This window comes from Rhea americana, unplaced genomic scaffold (genome assembly GCF_003343005.1).
Source record: "Rhea americana isolate MKP2758 unplaced genomic scaffold, rheAme1 scaffold_57, whole genome shotgun sequence".
NCBI classification, from domain to species: Eukaryota; Metazoa; Chordata; class Aves; order Rheiformes; family Rheidae; genus Rhea; species Rhea americana.
In genome coordinates, this window is record NW_028186723.1 from 449,219 (window position 1) to 474,889 (window position 25,671).

Consider the following 25,671-nt stretch of genomic DNA (forward strand, 5'->3'; position numbering starts at 1 on the left):
CGAGCGGCGGAGTAGCAGCGCGGAGCCCCGCGGAGCAGCGCGGCGCGGCAGCGCGCAGCCCGGGCGGGGCGGCGCAGGGGCAGAGGGCGGGGGTTTCCGCGCAGCCGGGGTTGATGTTTAACCTGGAGCGCCCGTTCACGGAGAGGGGCCACTTCTTCCCCTCCATGGAGTACCAGCGGCAGCTGGAGGAGGAGGAGGGCTACCCGCTGCCCGGCACCAACGGGACCTTCAACGACAGCGGTGCCGGGTCGGGCTGGGGCACGCCGTACCCCCTGCACACCACCGTCACCCTCATCAGCCTGGCGGTCTTGCTCATGCTTTTCACCGTCTTTGGCAACGTCCTGGTCATCATCGCTGTCTTCACCAGCCGTGCACTCAAAGCCCCCCAGAACCTCTTCCTGGTCTCCTTAGCCTCGGCAGACATCCTGGTGGCCACGCTGGTCATCCCCTTCTCCCTGGCAAATGAGGTCATGGGATACTGGTACTTTGGCAAGGTCTGGTGCGAGATTTACCTGGCCTTGGATGTCCTCTTCTGCACCTCCTCCATTGTGCACTTGTGTGCCATCAGCCTGGACCGCTACTGGTCCATCACACAAGCCATCGAGTACAACCTCAAGCGTACCCCACGCCGCATCAAGTGCATCATTTTTATCGTCTGGGTCATCTCAGCTGTCATCTCCTTCCCACCACTCATCTCCATTGAGAGGAAGAGTGGGCAGCAGGCTGACCAGGGGGTGGCAGAGTGCAAGATCAATGATGAGAAGTGGTACATAATCTCTTCCTGCATCGGCTCTTTCTTTGCCCCCTGCCTCATCATGATCCTGGTGTACATGCGCATCTACCAAATAGCCAAGAGACGGACCAGGGTACCACCGAGCAGAAGGGCAGAGTGCCCTGAGAAGAGGCAGAATGGCTTGGCTGACAAGGAGGACCTACCAGCAACAGCCCAGCTTAAYGGGGAGAAGGTGGCAGGAGGCAGTGGTGGGCAGGAAGGGGAGGTCAACGGCATAGACATGGAAGAGACCTCCTCCTCYGAGCACCAGGAGAACAACCGGTGTAAGAAGTCAGAGAGACCGTCGAGGGGCAAGGCCAAGACTAAGTTGAGCCAGATTAAGCCTGGGGACAGTTTGCCCAGGAAGGCAGAGGAAGAGAGGAACACCAAAGGGTCCCGGTGGAGGGGCAGGCAGAACCGGGAGAAGCGTTTTACCTTYGTGCTGGCAGTGGTGATCGGGGTCTTTGTCATCTGCTGGTTCCCCTTCTTCTTCACCTACACACTGATGGCCCTCTGCAAGAGCTGCTCCGTGCCTGAAACCCTCTTCAAGTTCTTCTTCTGGTTCGGGTACTGCAATAGCTCCTTGAACCCTGTCATCTATACCATTTTCAACCATGACTTCAGACGGGCATTCAAAAGGATCCTCTGCAGGATAGAGAGAAAAAGGATTGTTTGAAGGACCTTTTGCTACCAGCAGGACTAAATAACTCAAGACTTCATAGGAGAGTAAGGCATGGGTCTCTTGGGCTGTGCTTGCATGGGGTGGTTTCCTTCAGCTTGCAAGCTGGAAGCCTTTAAAACCTGAGATGAGCCTGTCAAAACGCCAGGCAGCAGCAGCGAGGAGCAGCAGGCAAGTGGAAGTCTGAGCCGTAGCATTCAGCTTTCCAGGGGAGGATGGCTTTTGACTTGCTTAGTTATTTTGTTAGTTTTTCTTTCTTTTTTCCTTTTTTTTTCTTTTGCCAGAATCTCTCAGTGGATATCTTTGTGACTGCTCAGTTTGACTCTTTAAAGACAAAACAACTGATGTGCAGCTCCATGAGATGAACAACAAAGAGGGAGTACACCACCTCAGAGGGGTTGGCTTTTTTATGTTACTGTATCTTTTCTTTTTGTTGTTGGATGTGTAATTAATTTTAAGCCCCTTGTAAAATACTATATTGTATCCCAGAATCTGAATGTCTTAATTTTTGTAAAGCAAGCAGCTTTGAAACTGTGAATGCTTTAGTAATCTTTGACATCTGAAAAGTTGCTCTCTTTCTCCTTCCTCCTTTTCCCCTCTAACAGTTAGGGTCATTTTCCCTACCTGGCAGTTTGATAACATTACCAAAATTTCAATTGCCCTGTGGATTTTTGGGCTATAAAGCTTAGACTCACAGACTACACAATATATATACACACATATATATTTAATGTCGTATCTGACTCTGTTTAATTTTTGTGTTGCCTGTTGATACAATACAGATGCAATACTGTGACACAAGACGGTTGAGACAGACAGTCAGAAAGAGTTGCTAAAACAGATGCTAATAGACCAGGGGGGTTGCAGGTAGTTGGGGGTGACCCAGGGGCTGCAGGAGGCTGTTTCTCCTGCAGCGTGAAGCTTGGGAGCTGGCCAAGCTCCCACGAGCTAATCTCCGTTCACATTACCCCACCCTGCAGCACTGAAATGGGTTCAACGCTAACTCACTTCCCCCACCTCTGACTGTAAATACGTAACATTTCAGAGCAGGTATCAGGGCTCCACATATCATGTTATCTGATTTGTATTGATTTCTGCCGTTTTGACTCTGACGGGGTTTTCTTCCTGCGGAGGTTTGTGCGCAGAGGCTGTTCTACCTTTCTGAATTTTGCCGCCAGAGCTAAGTTTTTAATCTGCCACTCTCATTTTTTGTAGGGGATGCTGAACTGTCCCTCTTTYGGTCTCAATCGTATACAGGGCAAAAATCTGAAATGTGAAACTTACTGGCAGGTTTCCTAGTATTTTATAGTGTAATTATGCTTTTTAAAAGAAGATAGATGTAAATATTGTGAGACTGGAGCAGGAGAGAAAGAATACTGCTCTTTCTTACACTCCTTTCCTGAAATGTCTTTCAGCTCTGTCTGCTACAGAAAACAAACAAACAAACARAAAACCCAAAACAAAACCCCAACCTGGACAGAACAAATCTAACATCCCTGTGCCATGAAGAAGTGTCTGGAGAATATTAGAAGGAAAAACATTTTGTCTGTTACAATAAATGTGTCGGAAAGCCTTTTAATGTTATAACAGCAGCTTTATTGAATACTGACAAATCACAGAAATTGTTTGGAAAGAGCAAACTTTGTTTAAGACTCTTGTAAAAGTGAGTTTGTCTATACTGGCGTTGTACAGTGCACAGGAAGAGACTTAGAGAAAATAGTACCTTTTTACTTTTAGAAGTGTTTTGTTGATTTTGCTCTCTCTTTGAACTCTGTAATTATCTCCAAGGGTCCCTGAGTGTATTTTGGGATCTGGAGAGCAATGTTTACATTCACTTACATTTTCAGAATTGAATCCTCAAGAGGTGAGGAAAGCAAAGAAGCTGTGCTTTACTGAAAAAAAAAATCAAAAAAACCTGGAAATTGCTATAATGGATGATTATTTTTATTAAATAAAAAAAAAGACATTTACAGATCAAGTGTGAAAATCCTCTGAATAATGTTACCTGTATTTTCTTTTTTCAACTGTTCACCAGTTCTCTGGCAGCTATGGTCTTGACATCTTCTAAAGGAATGTGTTGGGAAAAGTGCCTGTGTTTTCTGAAAGGCATTGTTATACCGGGCGAGAAACAATGGCTCAGTTCACGGCACAGTGGCGTAATAACAAATGAGTCCTTGATATTTCTTTCTTTTCTTTTTTTTTCTTTCTTTTTTTTTTTTTTTTTTTTTTTTTTTTTTTTTTTTTTTTTTTTTTTTTTTTTCCTTTTATGCCACAGTAAGTGCATTCTTGTGCTGCTTAAAAAAAAGAAGAGCTTAGGGTTTCACAGTAGTTTGCTCCTTGGAAGTGCACCCTTTCTGCCCCTCAGTGGGGACGTCTGGCTGGGGCAGTATTCTTACAGYGGCTTGGTGGAGGAGGTTTCTAATAATTCACAGATGGGATTGGAAATGATTCGCCTGGAAGGTAGGTAGTGTATTTCTTGATACAGGTAAGAGTGTCCATCTGACCAGAGGTGTGGGCTTTGTTTCCAGGCCCTGAGAGCAGGACCTCTGAGCTTGCTTGTCATTGAGCCAACGCTGCTGAGACCCATCTTTGCAGGAGGGTGGTGGGAGGTTGTTCTCTGGCTGAACGTGGCAGTGCTGTGTTGGCACCTGCCTTCACGAGGTTGCAGGGACTTGGATCAGCACCCRCTTCTGTTGTGATCCTTCACCACCCCCAAATGCCAGGTGGCTCTATGGCAGGATCCTGTGGGTACTTTAGCGTGTGTTTTGCCTGGCACCGTGTGTAGCTGTGCAGCTGAGCTTGTGTGCAGTTGTTTGCAGATTGAGGACCTCCAAGAGACAACGTTTTAGAGGTAAATTCCTGCTGTTTTGGCTGGAAGGGGAACAAGGGATGTATTCAAGGGGCTAGCTTTCCAAAGGTCCTAAATGCCTTCCCCTTCCACTGCTGTTCAGAAGCTTTCTGGCTCTGGTCTCCCCACTGCCTTGGCTGTTTGGGCACCTGAAGTCACCTGACTTCCATGCTCTGCCTCTGGTTTGGTGGAGAGTAAGTGAACAGAGACTTGTGATGGAGCTGGTGTGGGGGTGCGCAGCCATAGGGGTTTGCTCTGCAGCGAGGTTGCGATTGCAGGAGCTTGGAAAGTCTAGAAATGGGCCAGGGCTGGTGAGCAGTGCTGCTGCTTGGTGTGGGTGCTTTGCGGTGTCCCACGCTGAACCTCGTGAGAAACAGGGCAAGGAGGAGTGGACGGAGATAGAGCATACTCTAGAGCTCCCTGTGGAGGGGAGACCCAGCTTTTGGCTGTGACCTTGGCACCCCTGGAGATGTCTCCGTGTCCCAGCTTGTCCTCTCTCAGCCCATCTGGGCTGCACAAATGATCCAGGCTCTGAGTCTCTGCGRCCAAAGTGGGATGGTGTCTGTGAGGGGTGACACTGATAAATGAACTGGACCAAGGGCTGGCTGCTGCTCCTGCCTCGACCTCCTTGTGGGGGCCATTGCAGGTCAGGAGGGCTTGATGTGGGCAGTGTCCTGTTCTCCATCTCCCTCATCTCAGCTGGTACTGTTGGCCCTGGAGAGTTTTCCAGAGTCGGCAGCAGCCCTCCTGGGCACCACCGGGGACAGTGCCCTGGGGGCAGGAGGTAATTCAGCTCTGTCCGTCATCGGCTAYGCTTGCTCCGGTCCCTCTGCTGCTCTGTCTTCCTTGCAGCCAAATCTCTAGCATGGGCTGGAGTGTTTTGTTKGGGTTGAGGGCAGCAATGGGACTTCAACGGACTTTTAGTTAGTGAAACTTTGTGCAACTGAACTGTGTCTGATTGTCCCCAACTTTCCATCAAAGGTAAAAGTGCACATAACTGAAGCAGTGCCTTCAAGGTTGCATCCCTGCCGGTATAAGCGTGCTCCTCACGGTTCAGCCCTATCAAGTAAAGTCTCCTAGGGGCTATTTCCCTTGGAGGCAGCAGCTCGCTGGTCTGACAGGGCAGAGCTACCTGCCTGTCCTTGCGGCCAGTGTCTGAATTTCCAACATCTTACTACACTTGCCCCTTGTGACATAGCTTTCATTTCGCTTTCCCTGGATTGCCGGTCCTTGCAGTCTCCGCTGTGCCCTCCGTCGGCCCTTCAGCCCTGCTGGGGAAGGGCCCCTCTGGGCTGCAGGGCCTGCGGGAGCTAATTCCTCCCTGTGATCGGGAGAGAGCTACCTCGGTTCTCTAAGCTCGTTCCTGGGCAAACGGCACATTATGGGGCAAAATGAACTTTGGCTGATTTTTATAGCGTTTTATTTCGGGGCTCAAAGGTTGATGGTGCACGGGTGGGAAGGAGGGACCTGCCTGCCTGCGGTGTGGGCTCATCCAGGGTGGCACTGCCGACCGCGCGGGCTGTCCCGGTGCGCGGAGGTGCCGCAGGTGGGCTCGAGCCCGGCGGGTTTCCCTGCGGCGCAGGGCAGCCTGCGGCGTCGCCCCGGAGCACAGCTCGGCGGTGCGTGGCGGGTCCCGCCGGGTGGCCTGGCCAGGCGGGTGTCCCAAAATGTCCCCGGGGAGCCGCAGGGGCAGCAGGGWGGCCACGGAGCAGTGACTGCCTGCGTCCGTCTCTGAATCTCTTGTCCTGCTAGTGCACCTGCTTGTTTCTGCGGGGTCTTGGCCTCTGCTCTAAGAGGGGCGAGGGGCTGCTCGCAGGGACGAGCTGCTCGAAGTGTCCCAAGGGCAGCACGCTTGCACGAGGAGCAATGCTGGCCTCTGACTCTGCTCACAGAAAATGAGTTTCCCAGGCGTTGGGGAACCTCAGCAGGTTTTGACCCATGTCTACCACTACGCTGTGCCATGAGTACCCCCTTCCCCCCCCAGCACTCCTGTTCCTCACCCAGGGCTTGGTGGGCCTCCTGCCCTTGGGATGTCCCTCGGGGTTTGGTGGCTGATCCAGGTGAGAGGGAACTGGTGAGGTTCTCATCCTCTGGAGCATTTTACTTTATTCTTATTTTTATTTTTATTTATTTTTATTTTTATCTTTCTTAACATTGCCTGTTCTTTCGCCCCTGGAGAAGTTCAAAGTCTGTGGAGATTAGTTCCTTATTACAACCAATGCCCTGGCAGACGGCTGCACTTGAGCTCTGTCACTGTTTCTGCTGTGAGCCTCACTTTGCAGCTGGTTTGTAATAACATCTTTGTGACTTGTTAGAAATTTATAGCCGCAATTGCTGTGCCTAATCCCAAGCTGCAGAAATGGAGTGAAGGGAGATTATGATTAGCAGAGAATCCGTCGCCGGCATTAGCCACTAATGCTCAAACAGTTCACAGACTGCTCTGCCAAGGGATAGGCAGGGCCGGATCCTGGGCGCTTCTTGACCAAAGAGGTCTGTAGTCTGAGTCCTGAGCAGTGAGCAGAAACACCATAAAACACCCACCTTGTTGTCAGAGCAAGGCTCACRTGGCCTGGTTGGTCCCAGGAGGGGGGACATTCCTCACCCGCTGGGGGTGCAGGAGAGCCCCTGTACAGACTCAGTGAGGTGCGTCCACATGGCCCAGGAAGCCAAGGCAGACATGGCATTGGCCCCCTCAGGGAGGTGGGTCAGGTATCGATTGGAGACGTTGATATTTGAGCTGGTCATTTACTGTCCCTTCCTGGTCAAGGGACCTTCTTGGCTGTTGGATGGTTCCCCAAGAGAGTTTGTTCCTTCAGGGACCACCGGCATCTGGGGCCAGCACCTCAGACCCAGAGGCACATGGGGAGGCAAGATGGGCTGCAGCCTCTGAAATCCAACAGAGGCGTGAGGACAAGCCATAGGAGCAGGAAGGGGTCTCCCTCCCTTGGGCACAGGCCTTGAGGTGTATCAGTAAAGGAGTAAATGTCCCTCGCTGTGTCTTTAGTGGGATGAAGCTAAATTCCAGTTTGATCAAGTTTAGGAGAGGCTTTCAGTGCTGGATCGAGTCTAAGGTCCTGCTGGCCCTCCATGGCTTGGAGAATGGCCTGCAGCAGATTTCAGGGAATGCAGAGGAACAACGTCCTTCCTGGGAGGCTCTGGAGTGATTGGACAGTTAGGGATTTCCTGGGGCCAGTGTTTTGCGTTAATAGAGAMATTCTATTAACATGTGTTTCCTTTTAGCGATGCCCTAGATTGGGAGATCTGGATGACTTTCAAAAACGTGTTTGAGTCAAATGCCAGTAGCTGACTCCTTGCAAAAGGAATGGGGTGAAGCTTGGGGGCTGGTGAATGCTGGTGGAGGTGAGACAAACTGACCCAACTGTCCTTGGCTTCCCWGCATGGGAAACAGTGAGCTGCTTGCAATGTTTGGCCCTTACTTGTTTAAGCACAGCTCAGGGCATGGCATTTGCAAGAGCAGCCTTGCAGTCCTCCCAGGCTGGGTGACCTGCTGTAGGGTTCACTCCCAGAGATGAAAAACACTTGTTTTAAATCAACTGCTACATGAAAGAATTGATTGCTCCTTGGCTGATTGAAACAGTTTTGCTTTGCTGGACTGTGACTTTATGGCCTTTTTCCTGTTTTGCTTTTAGGTTGCTCTCTATGAACAAAAGAAAAAAAAAAAAAAGAAATTCCTACTGCTGGACATCTCTGGTAAAATAATTCCTGCTCAGGACCACTTTGCCTTCATCCACAAGCTTGGAGTTGCTGCAAAGCAGACTTCTGAAGCTGGAAACCCTATGGTGTTACTGAAAAATTCCCTGGGTTAAAAAATAAAATAAATGTAAAGATAAATATTTAAAACTCTGCAGCTGACCTGCTTTTCAGAATTAATTGACTTTTTTTTAGAGAGAGTGAAATGCTGAATTCTGGCCTTTTATCACCAGAATGACTTTTGCCACCACAAAAATTCTGACAAACGGTTCCTGTCCCAGATGCAACGTGCAGGATTAGACCCTGAGCGAGGCAGGCCTCCAGAGCTCAACCAGAGTGCTGCTGATTTGCACCCGTGGTGCCGCTTCTCCTGCCCCTGTGATTATCCTGGCAATCGCGGTCTCTGGGTAATTGAGTGGTAAGGCATCTCGGTGTGAAGCTGGAGTTGTTCTTGGTTTTGAGATGCAGACAATGGACCAGAAACRGCTCTTGAACATGCCAGGACAAGCTTCCTGTTAATTTAGGCAGGGATGTGCTGGCACTTTGCAGCCTCGCTGCAGCCCGGCTCGGCCTCTCCCTGCTCATAGGCGCTGCTGCAAATTGACAGCACTACTAACCAGAAAGGCACGTTTCTGCAGGGGGCTCCAAATAAATTACTAAGGATTTCTGTTTCCCAGAGGAGTATCCGAGCCACAGAGCAGTAACGTTACCAGTGTCAGCTGAAGCTGGACAGCTGGTGGCCAAGGAGAAGASAGAGCAGGGTCCCTGATGCACCAGCCCACCACTTCCACCCTGCTGCCGTGAGGCTCGCAGGACCTTATGTTTTTTTCACAGCCCAAATGCAGAAGTCATAGGGGGAGATAAGAACCTATGGCAGGTTAAAGAGGAAGAAAAACCCGCCTGGATGTGATCCTGTGCAGTACGCTCTAGGTGACCCTGTTTGAGCAGGGGGGTTGGACTATGTGATCTCCAGAGGTCCCTTCCAACCTCAACCATTCTATGATTCTGTGAAAAAAGGGGAAAAGTTGTTTCTGTCTCTCATGGTCTGCATTTTGCCAGTAACCTAAACTCAATCCAAAGACTTAAACTTCAAAGAAGTTAGTTTAATTCTACATTTACTGTTTTCAAAGCACCTTCTTGGCTTTTAAGCCAGTCTCAAAGTGTTGTAGGGTCAGAAGTGTTAAAATGGCCAGTTAAAACTAAATAATCTAACTTCCTTACAGTGAGGGATTTACCATCACAGGCTTTTGCCAGTGCTGTCTCAGGATAATGAAGACACATTCAACACAATTTGAACAGCAGTGTAATTATTTAAAGTACGCTGGTCAACCTTTGGATGAGATGGTTTTAAAACAATTCAGCAAAGAGGAAAAGAAAACCCAAACGCTGCTCTGCTGAACTGGACGTGCACTGAGGAAAGCAAGGTAAGTAGTGCTGTAGGTAGGGAAATTGTTTGTAACCAGTGGCTGTGCCAGGACTAATCACCAAAGAGAAAATGTATGCAGCCCATATAACTGGTATGAATGGAACTTGGTCTGATTAGGGTGTCCTACAGTAAAATTGGACAATTCTAGCTGCAGATGCAGTGGTGACAGCTGTCAGTAKAGTCCAGTGTTAATTGGCTTAAATCCTTTGCAATGGAAACAACCTACTCGTATGTTAGGTATTGCTCGATTTCTACAGAAATGYCCCTTCCTGCCTATGCTGCTGTGTAATTCTCATGGAAACGTCTTCTCCGAGGCACGCAGCTGGGAAAGGTGGGTGGCCCAGACACCTGAAGGGCTCTTTTGGGAAATGATTCACATCAGCCACGTTCATCCATGAGGGGGATTTTTTTTTAACCTCTTAGTCAAACAACTAAGTGGGAAGAAGGAATGCATTTGTGGGGATACAAGTGAAATGCATGGAAAACGAGAGGTGGTAAAGCAGGATGGGGAAATGCTTGGTGTAAAGCAGATGATATTGCTGTACATCCAGACATGAAAGATCCAGCCTAAAAGGCTAGAAGAGGCTAATGGGATGTTTTTCCCATTTATCCATTTTGAGAATTTAGGACTTAAATGCTTTTATGCTAGTATCCATGCCGGTGCTTTCCAATTTGAGACTCTCGTGAGGCATTTGCCTGAGCAGTGATGAGGGAAGGTTTGTGCCACGCTCAGCACTAACTGCTGCTGAAGCTCAGCCACAGCCACTGCAGGAAAGGCCTCTGCATGTGGAGCATGTTGCACAGAAAYGTTAAGGACGTGGTCAGCCATGAGAGCAATGGCAAACTGGAGCCTTTGGGAGGTGATTTGGGCTTTGTAGAGCAAAAGTGAACACCTCCGGGCTGTGGAAGACGCAGCAAGGAGGGGRCGGTGCAGTCAGCGGCTGTGTGTGGAAGACGTGAGTACGCTCAGAGGCAGCAGAGGACGTGAGAGTATGTGATCTCGGTGTGTCACGGATCTCTCCCGTGCCTGTGCTGRGACAGATCTTCTCTGGTGTTGGCCATGCTGACAGGCACTAGCTCCTCTCAGTGCAGGTGAGCTAACATTGATACAGCAGTGGGACCAGGATGCTCAGCAGGCTTTTACTGCGCTGCAGGGCTGCTGACTGGGGCATGGAGGGAGGAGTGGTTGCAATAAGCAGGTGAAAACCGTCCTTGGCTTTTGCAGGGAGTGAGGAACCTGCTTGCCAGAGCTGGGTGTGCTCAGCCCAGGGGCCAGCACTGGGCCTGTGCTTCAGCAGATCCATGACCTGGAATAACTCTTCCAGAAGTGGATCAACTTTTTCATTGCAACTTCCTGCACCTGAAAGCAAGCTGCCTATTTTAGGAAATCCTCGGTCCTGCATTGGGCTCCCTTTCCCTTTGCTTGCTGGCTACCTCAGCGCAGGGCCAAGAACAGGGCACGGGAGCTGCTGCCCACAGGAGCCGTGGCCCGCAGCGCTGCTACCTGCTGGCAGGAAAAGCCTCTGCCTGGGTGCGTAGTGCTTAATTAGGGAAGAAAACAGCTAATAAAACTCAACAGAGACAGCTGGCATTTTGCTTTCTGTCAAATCCGGGGAAGAAAACCACAGCAAAACCACACTCTCAGCCCTCAGCTGTTTGCTTGCAACAATTTGAATAGGCCAGAGAGGGGCTAGATTACCTGGAAATTCATTAAAAACCTCAGGTATAGTCTTGTGATTTGGAAAAAACCCACTTGGCTCCTGCCCTCTTGCCTCCTTATGCTACTTAGTTTGTGCTGGTTGGATTATTTATTGTCTCTCCACTATCTAACAAAATGAGCTTTGCCTCCCTCCCTGTATTTTTCCAAAACTCTCCTTTGGGCAGGGTTTGACTTGTTTTGCTCATGGCTTATTACCTCTGGAAGTGCTAAGACCTTGCTATTACCCCTTTTTCACTCTGTCCCTCTGCTCAAGCCTTTTTATGTAGCAGTCAGAAATCAGCTGCTTGGTCTTGGATGTAGATACTTAGCTAGAAATCTCATTTGTCTTAAATACATCTGCCAATGAATGAGGAATGAAAAAAGCAGTTTACATTTTGATCAAATCAAAGATCTGTTTGGAACTGAGATGCCTGCCTGCCTGCCTGCTGGCAAGGAGTTTGATATAGTTACATATAGATGAAGTCTCGTTTATAAAACAAATTCAGATATCTTATAAATATTGCAGCATCCTACTTTATCTATAAGAGCCTGACATTACTTTATAACCTGCAATGATAAATAAATCCATTCTGTTCCTGCAGCAGTAGTTACAATTTTATTTGTTAACATAAAGTCACTTACTTAGGTAAATTATTTAGCGTTTTTCATGTGAATTAAAGCACTTTGGATTATCAGTCATATGCAGTTGTGTCCTCTCTCTAGCCACTTAAAGCAGGAGGAGGATAAGCAGGTTTATGCATCCCAAGAATACTTCTATCAGGTTCGCCCACTCTTTTGCTAGGCAGTATGGTTTGATCATGCTTGATATTGATGGGCAGGATCATGCCATCTCCATGCAACTGATGGTGACATAGTGCCAGATCTGTGAGGTCCTACACATCACCACAGATGGTACCTCTGCTGTGAAGGTCTTGCATGCGGGGGGTCAGCACAGACAGGTGTTGAAAAGGCAAAGGAGAAATAAAAGTAATAGGATGTGCGTAGCTTGTGGGAAGCAGCTGAGCCCTTAAGAGGACTTTGACTGGGGCCAGTTCTCCCAGTGAGAGTAAATTGATGAAGCTCTGTTGAAATGACCAATCTTTAAGCCTGGTGTCCATATTTGGTCCACAATTTGCAGAAGATGGGATAGCAGTGATTTAGAATTTGTCCCTTAGGGCAAGAAGGTGAATTAGATTATTTCCCAAAGTCCTTTTCAGCCTGATATTTTTGTCTCTCTGTGTGCATCCTTCTCATGGCTTTGCAGTATTGCAGCTCCTGTCATATAACCAAGGTGCTGGTAATGGTTGATGATAGACACTAGAAGGAGATAAGCTGGGGATGTACGCCCCTCACTGCTCAGGTTTTTAATGCCCCTACCCTAGCACAATTCTATTCTCTCCAGCTACCCTGTCCTGTGGCAGTATTTTAATTGATTTGTGTTTGGTTTTGGGTACAGTAAGCTGTGCTTTAAAAGTATGTGCAAGATCTCAGCAGGAGTTTTCTAAATAAAATTATTGTCAGGACACAGCAATATGATCCGTACATTTAGACTAGATGTCCCATTAAGCAGGTGGATAAATACAGTGCTCTAATTATCCAGCAGACCAGTTCCATCTGCTGGCATCTGAAATGCTTCAGAAGCATTAGCAGATTAATGACTTGTCCCTCTCATCACCTCTTGCATGGGGATGAAGCTAGCAAAACCCATTCAGAGAGGTGAAGTGACTTGAAAAAGGTCAAGCAAAAAAGCTGTGGCAGAAAATGAGGGTTCAGCGTCCTTGCTGTAACCCATCCAAAGATGTTGCTCTGCCTTTAAGAGTGGGTCATTCCCTTGGACACAGAGACTGTGGGTAGATGCAATGTTTTAGTAAATCAGTGTGGGCCATTGATAAAGCTTACCAGTGTGAGTCAGAAAGCCAACATTCAACTTGCTTTTACTGCTCCCTGAAGCAGTGCTGCAGGCAGAAATGGGATTAACCCCACAGTCCTTTTGGCAGAGGATAGCCCAGGCCTCTTGCCAAGGCCCTCTCTGGGTTTTCAGGCTCAGTAGGCACGTTTGCTTGTCCCTTCACTAGTCCGTGCTGTGCTGCCCAGGGACAGCGCGGGGACAGGGAGTTTGCTGCCTGCCTGGAGGCAGGGGTGTATGGTGTGGTGGTGCTTGGCCCCTGTGGCCTCCAGCGTACTTATGGTCAAGCATGGGTTCTCCTTTGGTTTCCTATCCCTCCTTTCTCCAGAGGTTTTGCATCCCAGCTGGTTTCTGCTGTCACTGAGCCCTCAGGCACAGCAAATGGCACTGATGAAGGGCACCCACTGCCCTGGGCTGACTCATGGGGCTGTGCGCCGTCTCCTCCTGCCCAGGAAGGGGAGGTTTGCATCCTGCTGGCAGTGGGGAAGGGAGTCCTGCTACAGGCTTGAGGTGGCCCAGGGGCAACAGTCCTTGCTCCGGGCAGAGGCATCCTTGCAGCATCAAGAAAAGAGGTGGCAGACCCACCATCCTCCCAGTGGCTGTAGGATGCCCTGTGGGTGAACACTCGGGGAAGGAACCAAGCCCCAGGGCTCTCTTTGCCTTGTTCTGCTTTTCTGTTCCTGTGGCTGCAGATTGTCCAAAGCTCCCCACTGGCCCATTCTCCGAGGCATAAGGCTCCCATGCCCTCCTTTCCTCTGGACATCGCTGCAAGACCTCATTAAGCCCAAGCCCCCCCTTTTTTTTCTCCAGGAATCTGCTAAAAAATCTGTCTTTGTTTTTATTGCTTGCTCTCTGTGTTACTTAATTACCTCAAGCTTCATTCCTAGCCCACGGTGGAGCCTTCACAGCCTGCACGGATCTCTTTTCCCTCACCATACCTGGCTTTCAGCAGAGCCAAAAACATAGCCAAGCTGCAGAAACAGTTCCCAAAGCAGATTTCTGAGAGCCCCCAGAACAATGCAGCCAGGCAGGCAGATCTAGCAGCTGGCAAATACCAGCCCTGGCCCCGTGGGCACTGCCGGCAGCTCTTATTTCCATTTGATGGATTGCACTAGGCAGCATTTCTCAACTAGTGAAGGACTCACATGCATAGGCGATGGTGATGGGTCAGTCTTGGTAAGCTGCTCCTCTTGATGTGTGGACATCAGCAGCACCCAGCGAACACAGTGATTCTCCTGTCACCCAGGTATGGCTCTCAGACTGGGGCTTTATCCATGGGGTATGAACGCTGGGTTACGGCTCAGCTGATCATACTTTTGCCTTCTAATGCAGAAAAAGACATAAGCAAGGAGTGCAAGGAGAGTCTGTTTAACACTCTTCCAGGACTGGATTGTCTAACACAAACAGTTTTAGAAATACGACTAAAGTAGGAAAAGAAACTTGGAAAAGACCCCATTTGGGATAAAAGCATAGGCGGCTATTTTTTGCAAATACCAATACAGCTTCTTCTAAAAATATTATCTTGAATGTCTGTTAGAAAATGAGAACCAAATGTGATTTTGAATAGTCTAACGCAGCTCCTCCTCCTCAGAGGAGGAGGGACGGAGAGCTCTCACTGGAGATAAGAGATGTGCTTGTAGGCATGGGAAAAGCTGTCCGGAGAAAGTTGGAAAATGGGCTGTGCACAGTCTGATGCTTCCAGCCTTGGTGGGGAGCGTGGATACAAGGGAGCAGGGTTTGCCTGCAGGAGAGGCCAATGAATCACGAGTTCCTACTTTGCCATGTTGGCAGCCATCTTTAGTCATAGTTCTGGGGTGTTTGTGAGTGTATGTAAGAGTTTCTAAGAATCAAGAGAACGGCATGTGGACATCTATAGTTTCCCATAAGAGATGGTATTTTACATACTCAAGAAAAGGAGTCACATATTACTAACTTCTCTTCTTTTGGGTCTTTTTTATTTTTATTTTTTAAAACAGAAGCAGGAGCAATATTAAGGGATGGGGGACAAGAGGGAGTGATCCACACAGAAGAGGCCAGATCTGAGCTATCTTGTTGCTCAGTCCCCAGTAGCCCTCTTATGCAGTYCTTCCCCTGTTAACTGAACCTCTCTGGTGTGCTGTTCTGAGAATCCTGCAGAAGCAGGGAGGTTGGTTTCTCCCCTTTTCTCATGTTTCTTTGCCTCAGCTTCTCAAGTGGTTTCTTTCTTAAGCCAATAGCTCCAACTGCTGCTGGGAACACTGTGTTCAAAATGAATTCAGGTTGCAGAGATGCTGGTGTCAGAGCCTTGCAAATGATTGACAGCCTGTAGGGTACCCTTCAGTACTCATTCAAAGAGCATACAAGTGGTCTTGGAGGGGTTTCCGTTTAAACTTCTCACTAATCTAACATTAATCTCTGCTCCAGTTTTGCTCTTTCCAAGAAGTGATCCAACAGCCCTCTGGGCCTCCTTCTAAAAGCGTACAGGGGATTTTTTTTTCCGGTGGAGCTCAGGAATGTGAGCTTCTTTTGTTCACGATGTACTGATCAGAGCACTCTACCCCAGGCTGCAGTACAGACACATGTATTCTACAAAGTCCACACTTCTCTATCCTTGCCTGATGATTTTGCCTTGTCTTTCAGATGTATATCAGCAAAGGTCCTAGATATCTTTACAACCAGTGTCTATGGAGGACACAATGAGGAGAAGACCCTGGATCCAATGGCCTAAGGACCTTTGCATTGTGCAGAACTGGAGGCGTTCCTAACTGGTATGTCTGAAACAGAATGTGCCTCTGGAGGGAAAATTTTATTCTCAGATTTGCTTGCTGGGGTTCAGTTCATCTCCCTCTGCATGTGTGAAAACGTAAATGATGTCATGATAGGACCAAGAAGTCAAGATCACATCAGGAGTTGGCAATGCATGATCTAACGGAGGAGGTTAGTAAGTGTCAGCTCCATTTCTTGAGGGAGTTTCTAAGGGCCTGAACTATTACCTCATTCATTAGACCATTGCATGAATACTGTAGTATGATGCATAAGCCCAAGAGAGCTGTAAGATGGCACAGAGAGGGCCAGGCAGTCAAGTCTACAAGGTCCCCTGGGTTGGATGTGGTGAGCAATGTGAGCTCTACTCCTTGCAAACTCAGAGCATCCACTGTGCCATTGTCTGACAGGCTGGTCCCCCAAAATGGCTCACCTAGGAGCACATTAACACAGAACTCAAATAGACCCTTAATCTGGGTCTTTTAACCCAGAATATTCTGGGTTAAATGTTGGAATTATACAACAGAATTCCTCACTACYGAAGAGTCATTCCAACTAGAAAAACAGTCTGATCAACATCATAGGGAGAAAGCTGCAGTCCTTCTTGGAGCTGCTTTAAACAGATCTAATAACTAATGGGAGCACTGGCAGCTTTTCAGAACGCAGCTGGGATACCCCTCAAAAAAATCAACACCAGAATGCATTTTTATTGTGACATGTTTTCACTCTGTCACTGTGTATAATTTTTTTGATAATTTTTGCTTTGTCCAACTGCTTTGCTCTAGGCATGATGGGGAGGAAAATCCATCTTTCAGTAAATACTTCTCAAGCCACCTGCTGTCAGAGCAGATTGCTGCATGTAACTCCAAAGATGAGTGGTTTGGCTAAGTCTATATTCCCAGAGAACCAAACCGCTGAAAGCCTGAGATTTCAGGCCATGTTGCGTAGCTGCTGACAGCCTGATCCACATCACAGTGCAAACTTTTCTGCAGGGTTCGGATGGATGGTTCTTCCAGCATTCAAAGGCTAACAAAACCCAGGTGGGGAAGGGGTACAGAACTCAAACTCCCACTCAGACAACTTACGAGAATGTGGATTTTCCAGGTGCTGGAATAACAGGAACCCGCTTCAGCAATAATACATCTTCAAAGCCTTGTTTTTATCTTTCTGAGATACTTACAGCAGGGGGAGAGACTTTTGCACTTGCCTAGGAAGAATTCAGACATTGTGTACTCAGTTCTTTGACATGCATGGACATCGTAAATCTTCTGCCATGGGAGATGAGAAGTTTTTTTTTTTGTGTGTRTGTGTGTGTGTGTGTGTGTGTGYGTGCTTGCTTAGCTGCATTAATAGGCTCTGAATGCTTTCTGTTTGACATCTGGATTTTCCCTCTTCTGAGTCCCTACTGTCTAGCTTTGCTCTGCAAATACAGAGACTAGAAACGTGCTCCTGTATCATAACCAAAAGCTGAGCTTATCAGTGGCTGTGTCTATGTACAAAGCACCTGGCTTCTTAGGCAAAGGTTTACCCATGTTTAAGCCCATCACAGCTTATTAATGTATGGCATGACCACAGTGCATTGGGAAATAACCCAGCACTTCTCATGCACCTCATGTCTGAAAATGTAAGTTTGGCGCGGAGCTCTGTACAAGGACTGGAACATGACTGCAGAAGTTCACGATGGAATACGTTCAGGGCACCTRTCAGGATTTCTTGAACCGAGGGAGCTTATGGCTGCTGGTGCAGAGCACAGCACCATGCTCCTCTTTGCAGTGAGCTGCGTCATCACTTCTGAAGCTCCACTTCATGGTGAACTCACCACCTTATTTTCATAACTCCTCAACATTTTGCTCTCTTGTTCTGATGAGCTGAAAGCCATACTTAACTTTTTAGCAAAGGGCTCCTCCCTCCCTCTCCTCCCTGTTAATTGCAGCAGCAGGATGCCCTCCAGGCTGACACTACTCTAACTGCAGGGTGAGAGGAGGGTGCTGAGAGGGAACAGTGGGCTGTGCATTTTGCTCCACTAGCCTGATTTGTCTGTGATTAGCGCGTACGGAAAGTAATCAGCACATTCAGCCTAATTCCCCAGGATTATTAAAAGGATGATATCAAGGGGAGAGAAGAGGTTTTGTTGCTTTTATTCCATTTTTTTGGAAGGGGCTTAGGCGCTATGTGAACATGGTCAGCTAAGATCAGGCATCTCATTTTTAAGGCAGGAATCTGTCACTTTTTTGCTGTTGTTCCCTTTTCTTGAGGAGGTGATGTTAGCGTGAGCTTTGGAGATCTCCTGTTGCTGCCCTAGGCAGGATCAAAGTGAACTCTGGTGCTCTTAGCCAACATAGTCTGTTAAAGGGGTTCAGTGGAGGGGCTGTAAATCTCAGCAGACCGAGGAGGTCACGAAGCTGCTGGGGGTGACGGTGTAATACTTTGGGTCTGGTACAGGCGTTGCAGAATGGCTGCCATGGTCGCGTGGGCCTGGTGGATGTCGMCATGGTGCAGCATCCGCCGCTACAGAGCGTGAGGGCAGGGAGGGCCATACCGCCTCCGGGGCAGTGGGGCAGGCGTGACGGGGTGCTGGCGGCCGTGGACCCCGCTGTGTGTACAAGGGGGAATTTCTTCCCTGTGAGAGTGATGGYGCGCTGGCACAGGTTGCCCAGAGAGGCTGTGGAGTCTCCTTCTCTGGAGATCTTCAAGGCCCGCCTGGATGCAACCCTGTCTGACATGCTCGAGGTGACCCTGATGAGCAGGGAGGTTGGACTAGGTGATCTCCAGAGGTTCTTTCCAACCTCAACCATTCTGTGATTCTGTGTGGCATAAACTTTCTGTACCACATTAGAAAGAAAAATATCTTCTTCTATAAGCTGGAGTTTTTGTAAATCTCTCTTCCTCTCATGTCTTTAAAAATAAATAATAAAACAGGGGTTTACTGGTGGGATGATAATATTCTCCAGATTTTCTGATGCAGTAAGTAAAACACAAAAATGACTGATATGATAAATATGAGAAAAGTCTATTCAGTGATATAATTGCATCCCATTCTGATGCAGGAAAGTATGTCAGCTGCTTCTTTTAACTGGGCTTTTTATGACTTTAAATCCGCATTTTTATTTATTTTCCATTTTCCTGTAATTCCCATTTACCATCAYAAAATTAACACTTCTTGTTACCAAGCTTATTGTTATTGATTTTTCTCTTTAGTTTTCTATTTTTTTGAAYGTTGATTAGATTTTTTGGCCTGTTAGGTTTCTATGAGTGTCCACGCGTGATCAGAGAAATTATTGCCTGTAAGTGCTTAATCCCACAGTCCACAGACCTTGTTTAAGCCGGAGACAGGAATCTTTTGATCTCTGAATCAAACTGTAAAGAATAATTAGGTGCCATGGCTTTTAACAGCCAGGCACTTGGTTATTGCCTTATCACAGCCAAAAAGCCTGCAGGTGCCTCTTGCCTTGCAGGAGAGCTGGAGGTRGTGCAGGTGCCTGGCTGCCTTGGTGCTCGGGCTCCTGGGGGGTTTTGAGCACCGAAGCTGGGAGCAGGAGGTGGTGCTGGGGGCCATGTGGGAGGCTGGTGTTGCTGGCCGGAGATGTGGTAGCCGAGGCAGCCCCTGGGGCTGAGGCACAGTGTGAACCGCTGCCGGGGTTGGGTTTTTTTTGGGGTGGGGAGCAGCCCGACCGTGTGAGACCATACGTCGTGTCATGGTTGTATGTCCCCTTTCTGCACCTACTCTGCAACGGTCCCTTCTGGCTAGACCATTGCTCTTGCAGAGAGCACCCTCTGCAAGAGACCTGGGTGCTCTGCCCTGGCCAGGAGGGAGCAGAGGGAAGGGAGTGGGGGCTTCAGGCACACCTCGATCTGCCGGTGTGTGCAGCCAGGCCCAGCTGCGTGCTTCTGCAGTGCTCACCCAAGGCACAGCTCTCTGGCACCAGCTCCTCCCCAGACTGCTGTGCATCAGGTTGTTGTAGGAAGCAGGAAGCTAAGAAAATAAGGCAACTGTGTTTACTCCACACTTAGCAACAGGAGCCTTTTCCTGCTTTAGGGGGGAATTTCAGGGCTCAGCTCTTTAAAACCAGTGCCCTGAAACAGGAGTGTGCTGACCCTGGGGAGCACTTTGCCCTTGGTGAGAGTGACCGCACAAATTTGGGCTGAAAGGACCAGTAGCGGCTGGATGGAAGAAGGGAATGGTAGGATCGTGGAAGGAGGGAGTGAGAGAGAGAGACTTGAGCACACCCACACACTGGAAGGAAATAATGTTCTCTTCACTTGCAATTAGCCAGCTCAGATAACAGATCCCAGTGAGCCATGGCAGCAGGGAGCTTAGCACCAGCCAAGTGTTTGGTCAGCATCTTGTGTGGGCAGTACAGCATCATTATCTCCTTGCCCTGGTGCCAGATGTGGAGCATCTCAAGTCCCACCTGGGTGACAAGGCTAGCAGGAAAGGCAGAGGAAGCATTTCTGCTTGTACTGAAGGAAATGAGGGCATTTCCCAGCTATCATGAAACCTTAGTGTTGTTGACCTGTGTCCTCTGGAAAGGGAGAAAGTGCTGCATGGCTGCCAGGATGTTTGGAGAGGTTCCAGGGCAGGAATAGTATTCCAGCAACAGCATAGAAATAGGCAGAATATTTTTCTGCTGTTGGGTCAGCTTCAACACTATGCTGAAAGTATGGGAATTGAAATGGAGATTATAACTAAGTATTGGAAACTCAAGATGTAAGAACTAGTATTACATCTAAACCTCTGTTTGCCAGATCTAAATAACCCAATATCAGCAAATAGGGCAATCTCATGGGCTCTGCCATGTGAAGAGTCTTTCTCAGGAGGTCAAAGATACTCAACAGCTCAAGAATGAGGAAAGAGATATTTTCAGGTGCTCTGCCTCAGGTCTGACTCCCCCTTGGAGTTATTTTGCTTAGACTGGCAGTGATTAGCTATCGGGTGGCTCTTGGGTGAAGTAGCTGAATGGTCCTTGCTGGAGATGTGTCTGGCCAGCAGTTAGAGCATTCGTGTGGTCTCCACGAAGRGACCACCTGATAAAGGGACATGGACTCCTCCTGCCTCGATACATAAGATAAGTGATGGGGTTGTTTATGAAGTTGTTTTCTAAATGGGTGAATGTAAAGTGTCTCTTTAGGGCATGTTAGCCTGGTACTTTCCCAATGAGATTTGTTTTTTATTGGTTAAACCTGCCCTTGTGGAAAAAACCCACTGACACTTTTTTTTTTTTTTTCTTTTGTGATAAGAGTGAGAGTCTGCTGTGTTCACAAGATCACTTTGGCAACACCCTGACTCAAGCAGCTTGATGTGCTGTTTGTAAAAGTCCAATTTTATTTTTGAGGAAAATCAATACAACTCATTACTTAGCTGAGAAAAGATCCCAGAGTCAAGCAGCTATTCATTCCACTGGAAGGCAGCCTCTGAGCAGGCTCAGCTGCTTTTCCTAACCTGGACAACAGACTGATAGTCTTTGTCTTAATTTATCCCTGCTGAACTAACACTGTCCCACTGAGAAGACTGATCAGCTTCCTGCAGACCACCAAAGAGCTGCTCAACAAGTGAATGCCATCAGCCTGGGACAACATAACCCCTGGAAAGAAAAGAAAGACAATATTGTTGTAGCTGGTGTGGTGACTGCAGGTCCTCATGCTGCTTCCACGTTACATCCTTCCTTCTGTGCTCTGGCTATGTCCATTTTTTGCTTGAGTGCTAGGATGTGGCATTTAGTACTAGGAGGCTGGAAGCTAAATCCTCTTTGTCTAGCCTATATCTAGCTCAAATTTTTAGCTCAAACTTTTAGTGAGTAAAGACTTTTCTGCAAGTGCACAAGATGTTTTAAAGTGGGTTTTAAAGTGTTTAAAGTGTTTTAAAGTAAAGGGTTTGAAGTTGCTGGATAGATAGTGCCTTTGTCTACCTTTGTTTTTTGGTTAGATTTCTGAGATGAGACTAACAACCATTTTGACAGACATGTTCCGTAAGGTCATTTTAGTGATAAGATAAGGTCATTGTGATAACAGAAGCAAGTGAATGGAGAATTTCTTGGAAGAAAGTTCAAGAGAGTTAGCTAACTGTTAGGGTGCATGCTCAGCTAAGCAGGAACAGCTATAAGGAAGGATGTAGGTAAATTCTATTAAATAGCTTATCTACATTGCAGAAGGACTGTTTCTTCTAAAASCAGAGTGGGTAACAAAAGGAGTAGAGTGGGATGTATTTTAAGGGAGAAGCCTTAGGCCAAGAAACTGTCCTCTCTCTTCAGAYTGCTGCCTCAACCCTTAGCATTGGTTGCTCCCCAGGCCAGGATTTGGATGTGCTGAGCACTGATGAGTTGGCCTTCCTCTCCCCATTCCTTCTCCACCAGGGATGCTGCCTCTCTTGCTTGGGTCRCCAGCGCACTCAGGGCTGGGGACTGTGTCCCAGCAGCAGTGAGCAGGTGTGAAAACTCAGGGCCACCTTTTTCAGTGCTCAGGCCTTAAGAACAGCTCCTGTCTACACGCATGAAGCACAGCAGAACCACAGATGTAAAGTATTTACCTCCTCATCACCAAGTGCTGCCAGTAACTCCTCTTTTAATTTGAAGTTCATTATAGGCATGTTTCCATTTTTTTTTCTCTGTGTTGTGACCTTGATTTCATGAGCTGTTTTTAAGATCTTGTTTCAGATTGTAGATCATTTTGGGTTGTGGAGTTTGTGAAGGGAAGAAATTTGCTTGTATTACTAGGCTCCTTTGGTGTTTTGAATGTGTAGTAGGGAAGAGATGGAGATAAGAAGGTGTGGGAAGAAGCCCTTTTCTTAAAACTTAGATATGGCTTCTGGCTAATCAGACCAAGACAGCAAAATGTTGAGCAGTTATGCTTGTATTACCAGACTTCTCTAGTGTTTGATGATGATTATGATTGCAGTAATGTTATTATTTGACTGCAATTACAATGGCATGGGTGGTGTTRTGCCTGACCAGCTGATCAATCATCTGAAGTAATGACTAAATCTCTCCCTCTATTGAGATAATTAACGTATAGAACCGGATCATAGTGAGTTGCGTGCGTGTAGAAGTGAGCGAGGCAAATGTCTGGCCGAATTTTCCTTTGGGAGCTGCTTCTGCATTGTACAGCTAATTAAATATTTCCTGGGACTCAGAGAGAGGAGGTCTGTTGCCTGGTGATTAGAGCACTGGGTGACCTGAATCACACAGGGGCATGAACCGGGGTCTTTTCAGACTTTGTAAGCTTCATGTGTCCCCATCTTAATGCAACTGTATAGTTGCATGAACAAGTCATTTTTCCTTCTGTTTTCCTTCCTGTCCTTTGCCTTTTCCTTATGTGCTTTGCTACAGGGATGGCTCYAGCTCACTCATCATGGTGTCAGTGCTCCCCCAGTGTGAGAAAATTCTGGTAAAATGTCCTCATGTAGGCAAGACTAAGAGAACCTCAAGATTCATGAAAAGGCCAAGCTCGGGATATGCCAATTCACCATCCGCAGGTAAGCAAACGGTACAGTAGCAATTTCCCAGCAAGGGGGCATGCAGCTCTTGGGGATATTATTCCCTCCTTGGGCTGAGACCTGACTCAAGCCAGCTCTGATCCGCCTCAGGGAGCTGCACTTTGGTGGTAGGAGGCTGGACTGCTTAGAGACAAGTTGGTCCTGTCAAAGTTATGGGGAGATATTTTGGGGTATTGGGAGGCTCAGTGTTCCTTGGCCTCTTCAGATTCCTTCTAGTTGCTGCTGTTGCTGCCTCTGGCTTTCTCCCACTACAATAAACTGATAGCCCATCTTTTTAGGCCAGACCCCATAAGTAGCAGCTAATGGAGACTGGGGAGATTTACTGGGATTTGATGTGCTATTTTAGAGGGTTTGCATGGGATAAGCATGCCTGATATATGTATATATGTCATATACATACATACATATGTCTTTAGTATAGCAGGTGCCCTTGTTTCTAATCTTCCTCTTGCCCTTGTTCGACCTTGGTCCAGAGCCTCCCTTCACCCTCCCCTTTATCTTCCTTTCCTTTTAATACTGTGAACTCTCCTGTTTCTCCTGTGTGTGTACATTCCCTAAACCAATCGTTACCAAAACACGTTGTGCTGTCTGAAAGGTCTGGCTTTGAGGATGCAGCCACTTAAGGTTGTGGGGTATAAAGCTCTTTCCTCCTTGCAATGGCAAACCAAGGAGCCCAGTTCCAGTTCCAGGATGTCAGTGGATACCCAGGAGTGAAGGGTCGAGAGAAATTCTCTACTGCAATTGGATTAAGTACCTGCTGTGCTGGGGACCTCCTATGATGGCTCAGTGCCACTTTTGTCTCCAAGCAGTGGAGAGGATTTTTGGTGTTCCCTGCAATCTGGGTCACGTACATTCAGGCAACGAAAATGCAGATTGTCTGAAAGTATCTCCTGTTTTTGCTTGCAGGGATTTGCAATTCAAATCAAGAGAAGTTATAGCTGATATTGTTTTCTTTTTTTTTCTTTTTTTTTTCCACTCTCCCAATGAAGCAAAGATCGAGATGAAATACTAAATGTCCTCCACAATGCAATTATGCCTGGCTGGCTACAATCAGTTCTCTCTACCTCACGTAGTTCTCTATTGTTTCTCCCTTTCTTTGCCTTGCTGTAAAAGCCATAGTGCTGATTCTCATCTTCCCCATGGGCTGGAAAGGAGATATTTTTGTCTCCCACATAGACCCACCAGCTTAGCAGGAACAGTTTATGGAAATGAAGTCTCATCAAAAGCCCTACGGTGTGCAAAGCTAGTGTGGATAATGCAGCTAAACTCAGATTAGGGAACAGAGAGGTCAGAGACCTTCCCTGTTATCTTATAATTTTGTCTTTAATGTTTCCATATCACAATGTGCAGACCAGAGAAAGCGATAAGTACACAGTTTGCCAAAGATAGTCCAGAGARTTTGTAGCAGAGGGGCTGGACTCTAGATTTCATAAAGCCCAGAGCAATGTTTTATCTACTAGGCTGCAATTACAGTGTTTTCCAAAGCTTAGTCTATTCTAGGTGAGTGCCTGTTTAAGAATACTATATATTTAAAGATAGTCTATTCCTAGGCATAGGCCTGGAAGAGCTTTACAAGGCAGAAAGCTTCATATGAATTACTTCCTCCATCCAGTGACGAGACCGGGGATATTAATATACTCATCAGCTTTTCCATTCTCTCTCTAAACATGTCAAGCAGAATCCAAGACAAATCCCTGTTACCAGGTGCACAGGCAGGTGTTATCATTAGCCAGGTCGCTTTGGGAAATCAAGCACCACGTGGTTAGCGATCACAGGTCAGAGCCTGCTGCCCTTGCCTGAAGGGAGCAGAGGGAGGTGGCAGGGGACGGGCACAGGGTCGCAGCAGCTGCCTGGCCCCTTGGAGCAGCTGGTGGGGAGAGGAAGCTATCTGCCTGCTCAGGGAGGGACGCACGCTTGGTTTTGTTGGACTACGGMCTCATTTCTATTTAGTAGCGGCCTCACAGATAAATCCAGAAGCCATTTTTTAACTCTTCCTGGTGCTTCTTGAGTGACAATGTTATCTGGTGATTAGTCCTAAGAGATTTGTTTTTTACCTTGACTAGCAATTCACTATGTTTTAAGGTAAATACTGCAGCACTTAATTTAAAAGCACGCCATTGCCGAGTGCTGTTTATGGTCCATTTAATATAYATGGAGAATCAGGCACTCAGTCTTGGGAAACACCCCAAGGGATTACCCAAACTAGTTGAAGGATGATGGATGAGTGTACAATAAGACCATCTGCCTTCTCTAATTCAGAAACTATTCTGTATTGCGTTTTAGAGCTTTGAATCTTCCTGTGGTTCCAGGCATTTCTTCCCAATCAACAATATAATCAATGCCTCCATTTGCCCCGAGCATCTCTTCTCTGCCCAGGAAGAGTTAAGCCCCAGGTCTTG

At 47.5% G+C, this 25,671-nt stretch overlaps 1 protein-coding gene across 1 annotated transcript; it reads left to right on the forward strand.

Annotated features, from left to right (window-relative positions):
- The first annotated feature begins 92 nt into the window (after window positions 1-92).
- Window positions 93-3,416, forward strand: ADRA2A (adrenoceptor alpha 2A). The gene has a single exon (XM_085319085.1). The coding sequence runs from the start codon at window positions 114-116 to the stop codon at window positions 1,446-1,448; it is 1,335 nt and encodes a 444-aa protein (XP_085175211.1). The 5' UTR covers window positions 93-113; the 3' UTR covers window positions 1,449-3,416.
- The last annotated feature ends 22,255 nt before the right edge of the window (window positions 3,417-25,671 follow it).